General features: G+C 37.1%; 1 protein-coding gene across 1 annotated transcript in view; it reads right to left on the bottom strand.

The window, feature by feature from the left end:
* Positions 1-832: 832 nt before the first annotated feature.
* The window catches only part of UBR5 (ubiquitin protein ligase E3 component n-recognin 5), an 83676-nt gene continuing 68000 nt past the window's right edge, over positions 833-16508 (bottom strand). The window contains exons 40-59 of the mRNA XM_063389920.1: positions 14865-15076; positions 14282-14512; positions 13002-13075; positions 12246-12418; positions 12033-12146; positions 11266-11486; positions 10522-10642; positions 10317-10415; positions 9815-10058; positions 9132-9243; positions 8461-8605; positions 8036-8166; positions 7087-7147; positions 6622-6797; positions 6171-6255; positions 5122-5277; positions 4641-4754; positions 3206-3350; positions 2537-2622; positions 833-1453 (exon numbers count right to left, since the gene is read on the bottom strand). Coding sequence (XP_063245990.1) covers positions 1241-1453; positions 2537-2622; positions 3206-3350; positions 4641-4754; positions 5122-5277; positions 6171-6255; positions 6622-6797; positions 7087-7147; positions 8036-8166; positions 8461-8605; positions 9132-9243; positions 9815-10058; positions 10317-10415; positions 10522-10642; positions 11266-11486; positions 12033-12146; positions 12246-12418; positions 13002-13075; positions 14282-14512; positions 14865-15076 — 2913 coding nt within the window. The 3' untranslated portion in view covers positions 833-1240. The remainder of the gene's footprint in view (positions 1454-2536; positions 2623-3205; positions 3351-4640; positions 4755-5121; positions 5278-6170; positions 6256-6621; positions 6798-7086; positions 7148-8035; positions 8167-8460; positions 8606-9131; positions 9244-9814; positions 10059-10316; positions 10416-10521; positions 10643-11265; positions 11487-12032; positions 12147-12245; positions 12419-13001; positions 13076-14281; positions 14513-14864; positions 15077-16508) is intronic.

The raw sequence follows: 16508 nt of genomic DNA, 5'->3' as shown, positions 1-16508 counted from the left end.
CGTAGAACTCACTACAGTGAAGTTCGAGAATTTTATTCTAACCTAATTGCCTTGAGATTTTTCAGAACAAGCCACTTTTACTTCACACCAATTCTGTTAAAAGGACAGGTTGCCTGGCCTGTTTCTTTCAGGATTCTCTGCTAACTGTAAAATGTGGGCTAAATGTCTTCTGCATGTCAATTTTTCAGCTACAAAATTCAGATTTTTAACGAACAACTATGTTTAGTGTATGCTGTTAGCTAAAGTATAAATGGCTTAATAAATAAAAACTATTGTTTCTTCAGTATGACTTGGTACTTTGTCTGTAATTTCTTTATTAAAAAACTGTAACAAGATACTTAAAAAAAGGCTAGATACAAAAGAAGTTAAGCAGCTCACGAACATTAAAGTTTTCCAAAAAATGTATCTTCAATAATCATGATCTTATAAACATTTTACAGTTACCAGAAAGTGCCCAGGCTGAGTTTACATAGTTAGATAATGTAGTACAAGTGTTGGGTTAGAACTGGTAGTGGAACAATCTCCTGACTGTCTGTTCACTGTAACAAGGATACAAAAATGTTGATTGTGAACTATGAAATACTGTGCATTGGCCTCATCAAATATGTACAGGAAAAAAAACCCCACTAAAGGTACATATTACATGCAAAATATTAGTGATGGTATCTGATGTGCCAGAGTTCAATGCAATAGAACAAAAATTGCAATGGAAGTGGTTTCATAAGTGAACAATCCCAACTCTGGGATCTGAGCTGTCAGGAACTTTTTACAAGTTCAATATACATGATACACAACTGCAGCCAACCACAAATTAAACACCATAAAAAAAAAGTTAAAAACACAGAACATACTTAATTTTTTATTTCGAAATTCCCTACTCCCTCTATACAAGAACCTTTGCTGAAACACCTTCCACAAAGGCAGCAGTGAATTTTCAGAACATTTTACATATTTTCCCTCAGCAAAAAGATAAATCACAGTGTAAATTATATTGTTCTGCTGTCATCTTTGGCTGGGGTTAGGCAAAGGAGTTAATGACTAGCAAAATGTTGCATTCACATATTGCTAGTGCTCCTTAGGCCTTTATGTTACAAATTTAGTACAGGAATGTTTGCATTTAAATCTTTGAAGTACCACCAGGGGTATGACAGCATTAACTTTCATAAACTTTTATAGACAAATGGAAAAATCTACAAAACTTAGCTAGTAATATTACACAGCAATACACACTTTTTATACTCTACACAAAACCAAAATTCTTGGTCTTAATGGCGAGTAACAATTTTTGTTTCAAAATCTGCTTAGAGGAATAGAGTGGGACATAAAGGCGAGAAATGCAAGTGTTTGCTGTTGGAAGATGTTGGTCATCTGGTGGCCTTATGGTGATGGATGGCATAGGCTGGAATCCCTCCTCACTAGCAGGCAATGATGGACTTGAGGTCCAAAAGTACACCTGTAACAAAAAAAGCATATAAAATTATGCTTTACAAGGCTGAGATTCATACTGTCTACAAATTGTGTAGGGATAGGTTAAAAAAGAAGTGGGCAGTCACAGCAAGGTTGATCATACCATGTTCTCTTCAATATGCCAAACTAAACTGCACAGTCATGCTACTTGCTTCCATACTAGCTTTGTTTTCCTCAATTGCTCATTCACAAAACTGATAAAAGCAGCATTCAGAATTATCCTGTATCAACAAATCCTCAGTAAATGACATGTTCCCAAATCCATCTGGGAAGGTAGTGACTGCCATCAATAGAAATTGAATCATGAATCTCTCACAAACCAGTTAGAGACTACAGAATGTGGTACTGGTACAGACAAAAGGCAGCAACAGAGTGTATTTTGTTTATTATCTCAAGTGTGAAATACTGAGTCACCACCAAGGTGTAACCATAGAAACTACTTGAAAACTGTGCTCTGGAGTTTCCACTTTTCAGAGTACTCTTTGTTTCCTTTTAGTAGACTGTAAGAGAGAGATAGTACCTTAAGGAGCAGGAAGTTAAAACCAAACAGTTTTAAGAAGTGTATAATGAATACAATTTACAGGAAAGTTTTTAAAAAGTAAATCCCCTGAACAGTATCTTATTCTTTCAAGCTCCTCATCAGTTACTCCTAAAGGGCTTTGAGAAGGACATGGTATCATTACTCACATCTTACAGAGAGGACACACATATTGCCCTCAGAATACAGAGAAGTCGGGTGAGTAGATGGTCCATGAAGAGAACTCGACCTCAAAACCCTACCAGCCCACAACACAGTTGAGTAACCACAGTTACTCATCTTAAGAGCAACTGTGCAGAGTGAAACTGTGCTTCTGTAAGAGGCCTATGAACAGGGAGGAGGACACACCACACTTACTTTCAGATACACAAAGGTCTAGGATTCACATCTGTTGTTTCCAGAACCAACAGACTATTCCAACCCTACTACCCTGCTCTGCTGCCTTAACTCTTCAAAGTCTCTGCAGGTAGACATGGTTAAGAACAGTATTGACACCAGTTATTGCAATTCTTCTGCACATTTCCAACTTACCAGGTCTTGTCTTTCTGTCATACTCATCTTCTCAACTATGGACCAAAACCAACGCTTGAATTGCAAAAGCTTCTCAGCATTTTCTCCTGTGTGAAATAAAAAGGTATAGAATTCAGCTGCTACACTGGACAATAAGATTAAGAGATCTGTTTTACGTGTGCTGCAAGTTGGATCCCAGCTACAATCGCATTCATAAAGTCCTGATATTGGACACTAGTAAATTCAGAACTTATAGCTTTGAATGCAAGGCCAACATTGACATAACTCAGTACTACTCCCACTCCTTCCTCCTTACCAAAAAGCCCAACTGCAACTAAATGCATTTTAAAAATTATGTAAGAAGTATTAAACTTGCATCCATCACATTTATAGTTCTAAAGAATTTTCACAAGAAAGATATACTATCAGTAATACAATCTGTGTATTAACATCTAGTGACAGCAAAGTTGAAAAACATGCTTTCTCCACCCTCCCTTAACTGAAGGTAAATATTTTCTAAGGAATGTAAAAAAATATCCCAAGTAATAACTTTCTTACAGCTTTCACTGGCTTATTAACTAATGCCAGACTTGAAGAGTAGTTCAAGTTTAATGCTGGTAACTACTCCACACAGTAAAAACAGTGTTAAGTTATACCTGCAACTCTGTTTATGAGTAAGTTATTTCATACCTGATTCATCATTGAAAGAGGTAAAGCTGATTAGCATTTGCACATTTACTTCACCACAGCCATTTACCAGAAGTCTGAAATCTTCTGCTGTCAGATCTTCTAATGAATTCTTTGGAAGCACATCCAGAAGCCCCTTCCTCATTGCCTTAAGTGAAAACCAAAAAATGCACATTGTAACCCTGTAACTTCTAAGATTGACTTTAAAAGCATTATTGAAAAGTTTTGTGTGAAATCCCCTTTAACTCAAGATTCATTATTCTCTGAGCTGTTCTTTTCTTTTAAAGCTTTATTATCTGAGATGCAAATCTTCCGAAACAAAGAACTGCATCAATTTTTAAACCCAACCTACTGGAGCAAAATAAAGCAGTAATGGTTTGAGCTAGTATTTCACCAGGAGCAGAAGCACATGCACTCTTTTAATGCTAAAACGTTCAGATATTTTGCTAAGCTGCACTGAATTTGTTGAGAATGAAAAAAACCCTCATCTTGCATGTTACTTTTACTTTGCTTCCTCAGACACATGCCAACTCTGCTTCAAATATATTACACACACACACAGACACACACACATACATGCACACATATATATTCCATATAAGTAAGTAATATCCTGAAAAGATAGGAAATTTCATATTCAAAATGGAATACTATGAATCAATTTGCTTTAGAAAATTCAAAAATGAATACAAGTGTAAGGGTTTTCAACTTTTAAAATAAAGAAGAGTCAAACTATTAATATAGTTTAACTCTTAACATAGACATGGAGATCAAGTATCTTAACTCCAGGAACACGTTCTTTCTGTGAGAATTAGGACCTCAGCTGCACAGAGGCAATCTGGCAGCCTGCTCCCTTATCTCAGATGTGCAGCAGGAAACCACAGTGAGCACAAGCAACAAGGTTTAGATGTAGCATCATATGACAGACTGGCCTTCATTAACTGTCTACTAAAATATATTATTCTGTGTTATTTGACAAGGGCTCAAAAAAGGCAAATAATTTTTAATATTTTTTCTAGTCAATTTTTACATTTCTTGCCAGGCTAGTAGAAGTGGTTTAATAAGTGATTTTTCCTTAGAACAAGGATGCAAACAAATTAAAGTTAATAAATTATTAGAACAAAGCAGCTGCCAAATACAAAGTTCCAAGAGGATTTGTGCCATTTAAGCTCAAGAAATGAACATATATATTTAACCAATAAGACCCACTATAAGAGAAATTATCTTTCATTCTATAAAATAAATTACTCAAAATACTCAGTCTTCACAGTACTGCATAAACAGCTATACAATTACAAAAAAATTAAATATATTTAATCAAGCTGTCAAGACTTTAAAGAAACCTGATTAGCAACACCAGAATGATGAGAATAATTAACTGAATGAAATACTACAATTTTTTTTTATTCTTAAAAAAAAAACTCTACTAAAGACTCACATGTAGAGGCTGCTCTGCTACTACCAACATTCGGTGTTCTGCGTATTTCCGGACATACTCGTATACATTCTGAGGAGTGACTGGTATATTTACACCGTTGGAAATAAGTTCAACCTATGGCAAAGAAATAAGAAACATGTAAAAAGGGGAAGAAGAAAAGGGATATAAAGGAAATGTGTTTATTGCAACCACCACAGTATGCTGCAGAGTGATTTATTGCTTCATATACCTCCAAACCCAAGCAAAACTCACTACTACAGGTTAGTTTTAAAGGTTCCCTAGGATTAACTATGGTTGCCAGTGTCTGTGGTAGGCTCTACATCATTTTGAAAGAAAAAAATCCAGGCTTCAATGTCTAAGAACACAGCACAGAATCCAGGAAGAGTAAAATGCTTTATATGCCACCTGAGAAGAGCATGGGTTATGTGCACACTACAACCTGTAGCTGAAACTACAGGGCCACAGATTTAGCTGTGCTTACCTGCCCTCCACCCTCCTCCTTACACAGGTCTATTGCAAAGGCTAAATCCATTGCTGCAAACACTGCATCAGCATCTGTACTCTGGGAAGCGAGGATAAGTTGCCGAAGGCTTTCATACATAACTGGATCGAAAAAAGCAAAGTCGTGCCAGTTCACCTATAAAAAAAGAAGTTTGAAACATAACAGGTGTTCAAGAATGTATTCAAAATTAGGCGATCTGTATCACATCCATGCACTTAGCAACAAAGGATACAAACACAGAAATAAATGCAGTTAAACTCCTACTTTCAGTTTGCTTTAGAAGGGACATTAGAATACTGGAAGGAATACATATTCAACAAGAAAAACATGAGAAGAATTAGAAGACAATCACTCTTGGAAGACACCACAGGATATTTAAAGGTCATTTCTGCCATTAACTGTTTTCCATTAAAGATTATAATATGTTGGATACCTGATTATGTGATCAAAACTGAATTTAAGGAAAGACCAGCAGTAACAAAAACCTTGATTTAAGTTAGTTGGATCAGACAGAACTTACAATGCCATTGACTAATGCATCAAAAGTGCTGTACGTTGCTAGTTTTTACTGGGCCAGGGTAGCAGTTTTGGTCAAGTTTGAGTAATTATTGCTCTGAATTAAATTATACTTACACCTGAGACAAAATCTTAATTACAGATTAATTCCATGAGCTCTCTCAAATATCCCGAAAAATGCTTTTCTGTAAGCTATTGCCTAGCATTGTCTAACACTATAGCTTCTGAGTCTCAGGAAGAAAAAAAGCAGAGAGAGTATGTAGTTCTGAAGAGTGTTGAAGGGTAACCTATTACAAATCATTACATCTTAGTCAAATACCTGGCTTCTAGTACCTCTACTCTATTCAAAATCTAGGAAATGAAAAATTACCAGTCCTCAAATTAAAGACCTCCATACAGTTCCAGTATCAACTTGACTAGTTAATACATATATGGTATGTGGGAAAAAATCCAGTTTTATAGATGAGGTTTTAAGTAATTGCAGGAAATTAAAATTATTATGTTCAACTTACCTTTCTGCCAAGTAGAACTTTGATTACATGTCTATTTAACGTGATGGGACATAGTTCATTCTGCAATAAGCACAATCCTAGGATTCTGAAAAAATGTTTGAAGTTTGTTTTGGTAAAGCAGAAATTACACTAAAGATCTTTCAGCAAACTTAAATTTAAGAATTACAATATTCTAAGACTTAAGCTGGAGCTAGCTTTCCAAAATTATCAGTCACAAATGAAAATCATGGACATACATAATTTTTAAAAAGGATAAAAAAAATAAAATTTAACAGGAAAAGAAACCTCAAGTTGACAAATGCAAACTCCCCACTATTTAGGCTTGATGGGAGAAATAGAGACCACATTAAAAAAAAGTTTTTTCTAGTTTGGATCATTGATTGTCTCTGGTGTTGTGTACAATTGCCTTTTACATTTCTTCATTTTAACTAAGAAGTTAATGATAGCATACCTGCCAATGTTTCGGAAACAATTCAGCCTTGCTTCTGTGTTTTTACCGGGTCTTGGTGTATAAAAACCTCGTTTTCCAGGTTGGTAGAAAAGTGGTGCATTATCATCCCCATCATCTGTATCATCTAATTCCATGTCTACCACACTGCGGCTGGATCCATGGCGCTTTCTATTTTCCTGTTTTGAAAGTCAAAACAGCAATTAACACACTAAATTCTAGTTACTGACACACATCAAGCCATTTGCTACTAGACCCAAAGATTCGGATTCCATTGGTTAAGAGTTCCTTTGATATTTCCTAATTGTGACATTTTATACTTTTGACTAATTATTGTTAATCTTTTCAAAAGAAAATGATTAAACAGAACTTTGTCTTGCATGATAAAGAAAGCTTCCAGTTGTTTCTGGTTTTAAAATTAACTGATAAAACTGAACCATACATAAATTTTGTGCAACAAGTCATTACCTGCACTTTATCTGAAGAGTCTAGCAATCCAAGATCCAATATACTGTCAGCACCATTCTCTCTTGAGAAGGGAATAAAAAGGCAGATTCAATTTCACCATCATGGACTCACAGAATGATAGAATGGTTTAGGTTAGAAAGGGACCTTGAAGATCATCTAGTTCCAACCCCCTTGCTTTGGGCAGGGACACTTTCCTCTAAACCAAGTTGCTCCAAGCCCCATCCAACCTGGCCTTAAACACCTGCAAGGATCTGTAGCTTCTCTGGGTAAACCTGTTCCAGTGCTTCACTTTCCTCACAGTAAAGAATTTCTTCTTGTTATCTAATTTAAACACACTCTCTTTCAGTTTGAAGCCATTCCCCCTCGAATTGTCACTGAATGCTCTTTTATAAAATCCCTCTCCATCTTTGTGTTGGTTCCCTTCAAGGACTGGAAGGTCACAATTAGGTCACTCATAAGCTTTCTCTTTTCCGTGCTGAACAACCCAGTTCTCTCAGCCTTTCTTCATAAAACAGGTACTACATTCCTCTGATCCTCTTGGTGACCTCCTCTGGGCTTGTTCCAACAGGTCCACGTCCTTCCTGTGCTGGGGACCCCAGAGCTGGATGCAGCACTGCAAGTGGGGCCTCACCACAGGGACAGAATCCTCTCCCTCAGCCTGCTGGCCACGCTGATTTTGATGCAGCCCAGAACACATCTAGCACACTACCAGCTCATGCCCAGTTTCTCATCCACCAGCACCCATCAAATCCTTCTCAGCAGGGCTACTATCAATAAGGAACTGTCATATTCTGAAAACAGTTACAACAGATTAAATCAAAGCCAAAAACTCACTTGTCCAAAGAAAAATATCTAAACTATCAAGGAGTAAGCTGCATGTATTGGAGTTAGATGTGGAACAGTACAAGTGCTTTGGCCACAAAACCAATTCTCGCTTTTGATACTTTACCTCCCATGTGCAATAATGAGTTCCATTGCTTCATCAACTCTTGCTCTAAGGGAATCTTCACTAGCTAGTAACAGAAGCAGCTGAGCAGGAGACAATTCCAACAACATTCCTGTGATTTTACTAGCAAATGCCTGGGGATAAAGGAGTGATAAGTCTTACTATTCTCCTCCAGTTCTCTCATTTTCAAATATGATCTTATGAAAGTTTTGATATTTTAAACAGAGAATGTATTAAAAGATACCTCCTAAGCTAAACGACAAATCAGAGAAACAAAATCTTAACAAAACTAGAAAGAAAATAAAATCAGTCTTACATGTCTGAATACTTTCAATTACGTTTCAATTATTTCAATCACGGATAAGAAAATAAATCTGTACGTTACAAGATGACAAGAACAATCATTAAGTGTTTTAGGGAAGCCTTACTGGTTGCATTGCTTGCACTCGAGGGTAGAGCCGTTCTCCAAGGGCTTGTCTGTGTGCTGGGAGAGGGTCAGGGTCATCGCTGGGATTTCCTTCTGATGCTGGTCTAAAAGGCCGTGTGTCAATGGACAGTTGTCTTCTGAAGTCCCTTAAGACAATCACAGCAGTTTGTACTCATTTCAGAGGAAAAATGCAAAAATCCTCTGGAAACAGTATTATTTGCACACAGATTCATATTAGCATTAGCTTTACTGCTGGAATAGTAGTGTTGCTCATAGCTGCTTGGAGAGAATGAATCAGAAAGAGAGAATCAAAATGAACCAGAGATTTTAGTATTACTCGTGTTTTGGATACAGCAGTCTGACATGCCATCGATGGCATTGTTGTTTCCAAACCACCTCACAATTTTGCTCTAGTACACAAGTTTCTGTTATTGTTTTAGCAGAAGAGACTGATGGTCTGTGGCAGAGACATAATCTATTAATGCTAAAGTAAGCATAATAATTCTTAAAATAATTCAAACTAGAGAATGAATTTCAAGAAATTACCCTGCAAATTGCTCTTGAAAAAGACTCCTTTAACTGGAGGAAGTAAAAGTACCTTTCCTGATGATATCCAGGGCAATTACTCTATTTGACAAAATATCTTCATCAAGTTAAAGATTTATCACTTACCTATCCCTATCTCTCCGAGAACCAGTTCGCAAGCCACTACTCCTCCGCATTTCTCTCTCTCGCTCCCTCTCCCGATCTCTCTCTCCCCTATTTCGCAATCTCTGCATCAGACCTGAAGGGCAAAAAACCTCATAAACTTAAACATCTTGGTATTTCTCTCTCCTACCTAAGTTTCAGTGTAAGGAAGACTAATTTTTAAAAGAGCTTGAAAGACATCAGTGAGACAGAACCACTTCACTTGAAGCAATGATTGGGTTCAGCCAAACTTAAGAAAGGACCTGAAGTGTTTGTACCAACTTAAAAATGACAAAATACTTTAAGAGTTTATATATACTTTCAGAAACATTAAAATGTGTTTGAGGAAAGTTACATGGAGCAGCCATATTAAAATGTATAAGCTCTTAATAGCTATAATCTTGACAATTATCACCTGCTGGAGAGAAGAATTCTCAAAAAATCTGAGCACATCTAAAGCAGACTCTTGTTGCAAGAATAACAAGAAGTTCCTGTTTCTGAAAGTGTGGGAGGGGGAAGTAATTTCCTTGCTCCAGAGGTAATTTTTATGGATTCTGGGCTGAGCTAACAGAGGTGTCTCTGGCACAAGGCCAAGTATTTCTGTGTACAAAAAGCACCCAAGGTTTTTATGAATATTTTCTGTAGATTAACTGCTGTGCATCACTTACTTGTATGGGTACCCTTGTTGGCATTCTGAATGCAATCTAGATTTGGCAGTTTCTCATTTGACAGAAAAGCCTGTGCAATAGCAGTATAAAAGCTTCGTGCTACACCGCTGCCTTCTCCGGGCTCATCCTTAAAAGTAACTTTCACTCTGTGTACAGCCATCGGAGTGGTAGCACACCTGCGGCCAAAGTGATTGTTGAGCTGCCTCATGGTCTGCTGAATTAGAAGATCTCTGTCTCGATCAACCTAGTAAAAAATACAAAAAAATTCTTTCTTTACCAATGATAAGACTGAGAGACTCAGCTTCACAACAGATTTCTGGACACTGCTGCACAGATTCAAAAAATACCAATCAGACTGGGAAAAACTACAGAGTAACTACAACATAACTAACAAAGTATGATTTAAGACACATGCTTGCAGACTCTGAAACACTTCTATCAAGTTACTGTAATAATTCAACTTTTAATGAAAGTTTTTTAAAGATAAACTAACATTTTTTACCTCCAGTGTTAAATCTCTTGATTGCTGGTTTCTAAGTTTTTCCATCTCCCTGCGGAATTTCGATTCCTTTACTTCAAAGCCTCCTAATTCAGTCAAGATCTAAAAATAATTTAAAAAAACAAACACAAACCCCAAAATCAGAATAATCAGGGAGAGTCACGATTTAGTTGTAAGAGGAACTGTTCTTTCACTGAGAAATACACACCGATCCAGGTTCTGCTCCAACATCTTCCATGAATACTCTACCAAACAACTCCAAAGAAAGGCGCCAACGTCCCAGCAACATGTCATGAGAAATCACCATGCCCATGAAGCTACACTGTGGCCTGACAGAGACAAGAAAAAATGACAGATACATAGAATCAAGTTAAATTTCAGACACATTTTGTGTACTTCATCTTTTTCTTACACTCAGCCTTCTACTAAGTTTTTATTCCTGATAAACAATGACAGTACACTAAGTCTGTGGACAAAAGCACATGAAGCTGCTTAGTATCAGCAGAAACACAAGTCTTGCTTCCAAAGGGTAATTACTCCAAAAGCATGTAACTTTTGCTGGTGCATGGAATTCACTGTTACTGGTCTCCCATCAACCAAGACCCCTTAATTTCTTTTAAAATAGCTGTAAGTTGAAGTGAGGGCAGTTGAATCCCTGTGTTAAGTGTGGGCAGCACTACACAGAAGGCAAGCTGTCAATTCCAGCTCCTCAGCTTGGCTACCCAGGACACCACAGTGGGTCTGCAGCAGGAAATCAGGGAGTAAAGGAATTTGTCTGCAGTTTGCACAGACCTTCTGGAAGACTGTTCAACTATTCCCTTTAGAAGCTACTAATCATAAACTACATATGCAAACTAAATTAAGCTACCCATTTTTAAAAGACCTTCCAGAATCCCAAACATCCATTTACCAGAGCAGCAATATTTCAAAGAGTAAATTTTAACTCAGCTACCTGAAAGATGTGAGGGGTGGTCCTTCACTTTCTGTCAATCCTATCTCTGCCAACAAGCTGCTTTTCAGTTGTGCTGCAAGATCGTGAGCTGAAGGCCCTGGTTTTGAACTCTCAGATTCTTCTGTAGGCACATTTTGTTCTTCCCCTTCCTTCTTTTGTCGATTTTGCATGCTCATTACATTTTTTAAGTTGGCGGCATAAGACATTTTAGTTGGAAGAACCTAAAGGAGAAATAAAATTTAATTACACCTTCAAAGCAGCCTAGAAGGCTTTTTCAGCACATATATTCATAGACGTGCATTTTAAATCACACAAAAGTGAATACTGTAATTGACCTGTTAAAATGCAAAGACCTGAATCATTTCAATAAATACAGAAAAAAAAAATTCCTCACTGTGTGTTTGCATTTTCATATGCTTGCCACTTAATGTTCACTCTAAAGACAAGTCAAATCTACTGGACTATAGGAAAATTTAAATCTTTATATCAAAAATAATTATATAATTACCATTCCAAAATTACCTCAGAATTGTACTACTGCATTTAAAAACATTACCTGAAAGTTGCTATATATCAATAATCCTCAAGTTTCTACATTAAGCATACTTTTCATTAAAATTTCAAGTTTTCATAGGCACAGAACTTTTAAATTATCATTCTAAAAGCTACATAAAATCCTCTCTGAAAACATTAAAATGTCTTTTTAAGGAATGAAGGATCTAGTTTAAATTACCATACTGCTGAAAGTAATACAGCTTTACATTTACCTCAAGGCAGTTTCTATCCACTGTAACTTCCATTAAACACTTGCCACTGTTGGCAGAAGATGAGTAGAGACCCTGACTGGGTCGGCCGAACAGATCTTCTTTGCGAGCATTTGGCTGAAAAGCAACAAAAGTGTTCTGGGTCAATAATATACTTCGGTGAGGAATGAATAAGCAAACTGCAGTTTTCCTCCAAAACACCATCTCTGATGTCACCTGTAATAGATGTGGCTGGTCTGCCAAGGGGATGGCCTCTGCCAGAGGAACCTCAAAGGGATTGGGTGGAATGCAGCCAAGGAACGTCATGGAGTCCGACCGTCTGAAAAATGGATGGTTTTGGCCAGTCTCTGCTGGGAGGGTGTCATCATCTTTGTCGTTGAGTGTAGCACCTACATACCAGAGATTTCAAATCAGTTTTCACAGTTATAAAAGCAAAGGATATAAAATGCCAAAAATTAATATCCTTCCCTCTTAGCTACCTGACCAGAGGAGAATCTCTGCAAATTTAATACTTCTACAGGATGCTTCTGCAAATGCTTTATCTTTATTAATTCTGCAAATGCTTTATCTTTATTAATTTGCTTAGTTATAATTTTTATTCTTTTTAATATACCTAGCTTTACTGAACAGGCAGTCCTACACTGTATGTAGGAGTATACATTCTACCATTTTCAGCACAGTTTGATCAGATCAGTTTAACTATGATTCAAATTTTAACATAGAATGGTAGGTAAGGGCAGAAATGCTGCAGTTTAGTGAGAAAGGAGATGAAAGGATGGCCCTGAAATGAGAGGCAATGAAATAGACAATGGCAGAAGAAACTTGGTCAAGTAACAATACCAAGAAAATCTTACTAAAACCTAACTTTACATACAAGCAACAAAATTTATTCGAAGTCTCAGCTAGCTGAAGGGAAAAAGCACTAAGAAAGTCTGGCATTTTGGTGCGCTATGTCCATTTCTGCATACTAACTTTGATTGGTATCATCATCATTTTCATGCTCTGAATCTTCATTGTCAAGACCCAGTTCCAAAAGCTCCCGAGTTCTTAATAAAAACAGCCAAAACAACAACAAAACAAAAGAAAAAAGAGTCAGTTATCTTGAAGAAATTATTAGGCAAAACATCCATATCTGTAGCATAATGAGGAAGTGTACTGATTATATTATATATAACACTTATTATAGTGTTATGTATAACTCTTAAGAGTTATACATAACAAAATCAAAACTAAACTGAAGCACCATAGAGAATTTCTCATTACATACTCACTACATCACAGTTACCCTTAGAGCCATTTAGCCATCTACCAATTCTGATCTTACAAATTACAGCTTCTGGTACACCCTTGAGGTCATAACGAACCTTACATTACCAATATAAAAAGAACATAGTATTGCAACTGAAGTCGCAGTCCAATATATACCTAAAATATCAGTATCTCAAATTTGTAGAGAAAATGGAAAGTTATGTTTGACCTGCAGTATTGAAAATAAGGAGCAGAAAGGGGCAAAGATCTGCATTTAACTGTTGACTAGGACTGCTTCGATACATTATCTAAAAACCTAGTAAGAAATGAGAACAGACAGTGTAGACTACCAACATGTGAACATTTCTATTAGCACTATCTGGCATATTAAATGAAAAAAATATACAAAGAAGCATTAAAACATCTTAGAAATTAATAAATGCACCTTGTAAAATGCCATAGTTGAAACAGCAGTTTTTCAACTCAAGGACATTTTCAGCTACTGATTTCCCTACTGTGCTTTAAGTATCAGGTGAGTCTCAAATGCAAATAACCAAATGAAAAACAAAACCACAGAGCCCATTATATCATACAATGACATTTTCTCCAATGTCATCTCTAACATGTTGGACAGATATCTAAGTAAGTTGTTATCATGTCAAATGCATGTCTCATGTCATTAACTAAGAAACTGTCCTGAGTATGTCTTTTAGAGGCATGGCTACAGAGCTAAAAATCCAACTCAAGTTTCAACAGTAAGAAAACATATTTGAGCATAAAAAGAAGGGAAGGGGCTACTGCAACAGGCTTATCAAACACAGGTACATTATATACCATTATAGAAATTCTTTTATAATATGTATGTTACTACACACACCCACACAGAGACATACAGATTAATGCATGTATTTATGTAAGTTGCTGAGGAGCAATGCCAATAACTGAAACAAAAGGGCTTACTCCACTTTTGCTTAAGTTTTTTTTCTAGGTGTCAACCTCAATACCTTTTCCTTTCCAGCTGAGGAGTATCCAACGTTGTCTGTTGATTCATTGCTTTAATCCAATAAATAAGGGCTTGAAAAACATATGCTACGTGCTTTAGTGAGCAGACATCAAGAACAGGAAGCACATCCGAGTGCTCATCGTTGTGAGAGCGCATCAAGGACAGCGCGTAGTTCAGGAAATCACCACGTGCTGACATCATTCCCTGACGGGCACTGAGTAAAGTAGCACGTCTAGTGAAGGAAAAGGATCAAATACAGGGACATCAGGCATCACAGGAGAACACAAACTTTATTAATAAGCCTTATATTTGAAATTTGGATGCAAAATCTCAATGAACTCCACACAAAAACAGTGATAAGCATAAAACAAGCAATTCAGATGCAGTACACTGTAAACAATGCTCAAGATGAATCTAATATGTCACAATAAACCAAATAGTAGCAACAACAGGAAGCAAACTTAAATCAAAACAGTAACTACATTCCAGCACTGCAAAATTAGATTCCTAAGATGTCTGTGAATAAGATTTGACCATAAAATTGATAATTCATATTGCATGCAGTAATCAAAAGATTTTCATACCTTCTTCCCTCAAGTGTTCTCAAGCTGGCTTCCTCACGGGCTGTCATCCTTTCCCTTCTGGCTGAGTTCTGAGAAGCGTGGAGGGGATGATTTGGATGCCCAGGATCACCAGCAGATGATAATGCTGAACCATAACGTAGCTGAGCTTCGGTAGAGTCCATGATACTGACCATCCAATTCCAAGTAGGAATAAGCTTTTCTTCCACATAATTCTACAGAAAATGAAATTTAATTGGTTTTGCAAACAACAGAACTAGATGATGAGAATGAAATCTCCCTGATTCCCTACAAAGAGGCTGCAAAACCAGGCTCAAGAATTATCAATTATCGGTTTCTGAAAGCTCTGTTGACAGTGCTGATTTACTGTGGTGGTATGCAGCTCTCATCACTTAACACTTTGATATCTATAAAGCATTCTCACCATCTCTCTCTCTTTGGGCATCTCTTCTACTCCTCCCCTTATGACCACTCAGCATCTCCCAGGTACACACAGCTTGGCGATTTCAGCTTAATTCCTGACTTTCTATTAGCTTTAACAGCCCTCATCCTGCTGTGGAATTCATCAGCCAAATCTTTCACCATCCTTCACCCCTTGCAAATTACTCAGTGAAGACAACAAAGTTAAAAACTCCACAGAGAACTCTGTCTGCATACAAGTCTCACTTCCTGATCTTATCTTTGGTTCACCTGTTCACAGTACTGGCTCTGCAGCCTGCTTTTCTTGCAATCTGCTAACTCTATTGACTTGGATTTTTTGATCCAACATCAGTCTGCTTTCTTCATTCCTCTGCATTCCACTCTTCAAAAACATCCTCCACACTTCTAATACTAAACAAGCAAAATGCTGTCCCAACCCCACTTTGGTGCCCAAACAAAACCTCCACTGTTCAGCTTTCCTGTGCTAATACAAATCTCTTGCTGCCTCAGCTGGACAGATCTCCTGTTCACTTTTCCCACTAAGAATCTCCTGAACAGAAAATTATTTTAGCCTTCTCCACAATAAAACTACACTCTCTTATTTCTTCCCCTGTTTGTTTACCCCAGCATTTGATCCCAGAATATCTTTCTAACCTTCCTTTCCCAAACCAGAAATCTTTTCCTTCCATCGCACTGAAAACAGAGCTATACAAATACCATGTGGCTCAATTACAAGTAAATAAATTGTCAGCAGGTTTCCACATCCCTACACAGCACCACTAACAGAAAACAGCATCCCTTGATTTCCCCACACAGCAGCTGTTATTCTGACAGCTGACTTCTGCACTAAATTCAGTACACGTAATTCTACCTGATACACTATGTCCAGGTACAAGTTGATACATACTTTCCTAACACTCTGGAGTCCCTCCTGCCTTGACAGTCTCTTAAACTCATATCTTTACATGAAGGGGAAGACTGCTGCCTGACATATATTTTCTCTGCAGATGCATTTTACATAGCCTTTCAAAAATAGACAGTTAAGAGCACTGTATAAAAAATATGTGAATAACAAAGAAAGGATGACCACGTCCCTGAAGGAAGGGACAGTGAACAGTACATTTATCTGTACAAATCTTTTATCTTGTTTAATTATTTGGCCATTATTAGCTTTCTTCTTATATAGACTCAACAGTTCATGTCAAATAGAATATGGCAATAGATGTC

This window comes from Prinia subflava, chromosome 1 (genome assembly GCF_021018805.1).
Source record: "Prinia subflava isolate CZ2003 ecotype Zambia chromosome 1, Cam_Psub_1.2, whole genome shotgun sequence".
NCBI classification, from domain to species: Eukaryota; Metazoa; Chordata; class Aves; order Passeriformes; family Cisticolidae; genus Prinia; species Prinia subflava.
Note: the sequence above shows the minus strand (reverse complement) of the source record. Positions and strands in the feature narration are given on the sequence as shown.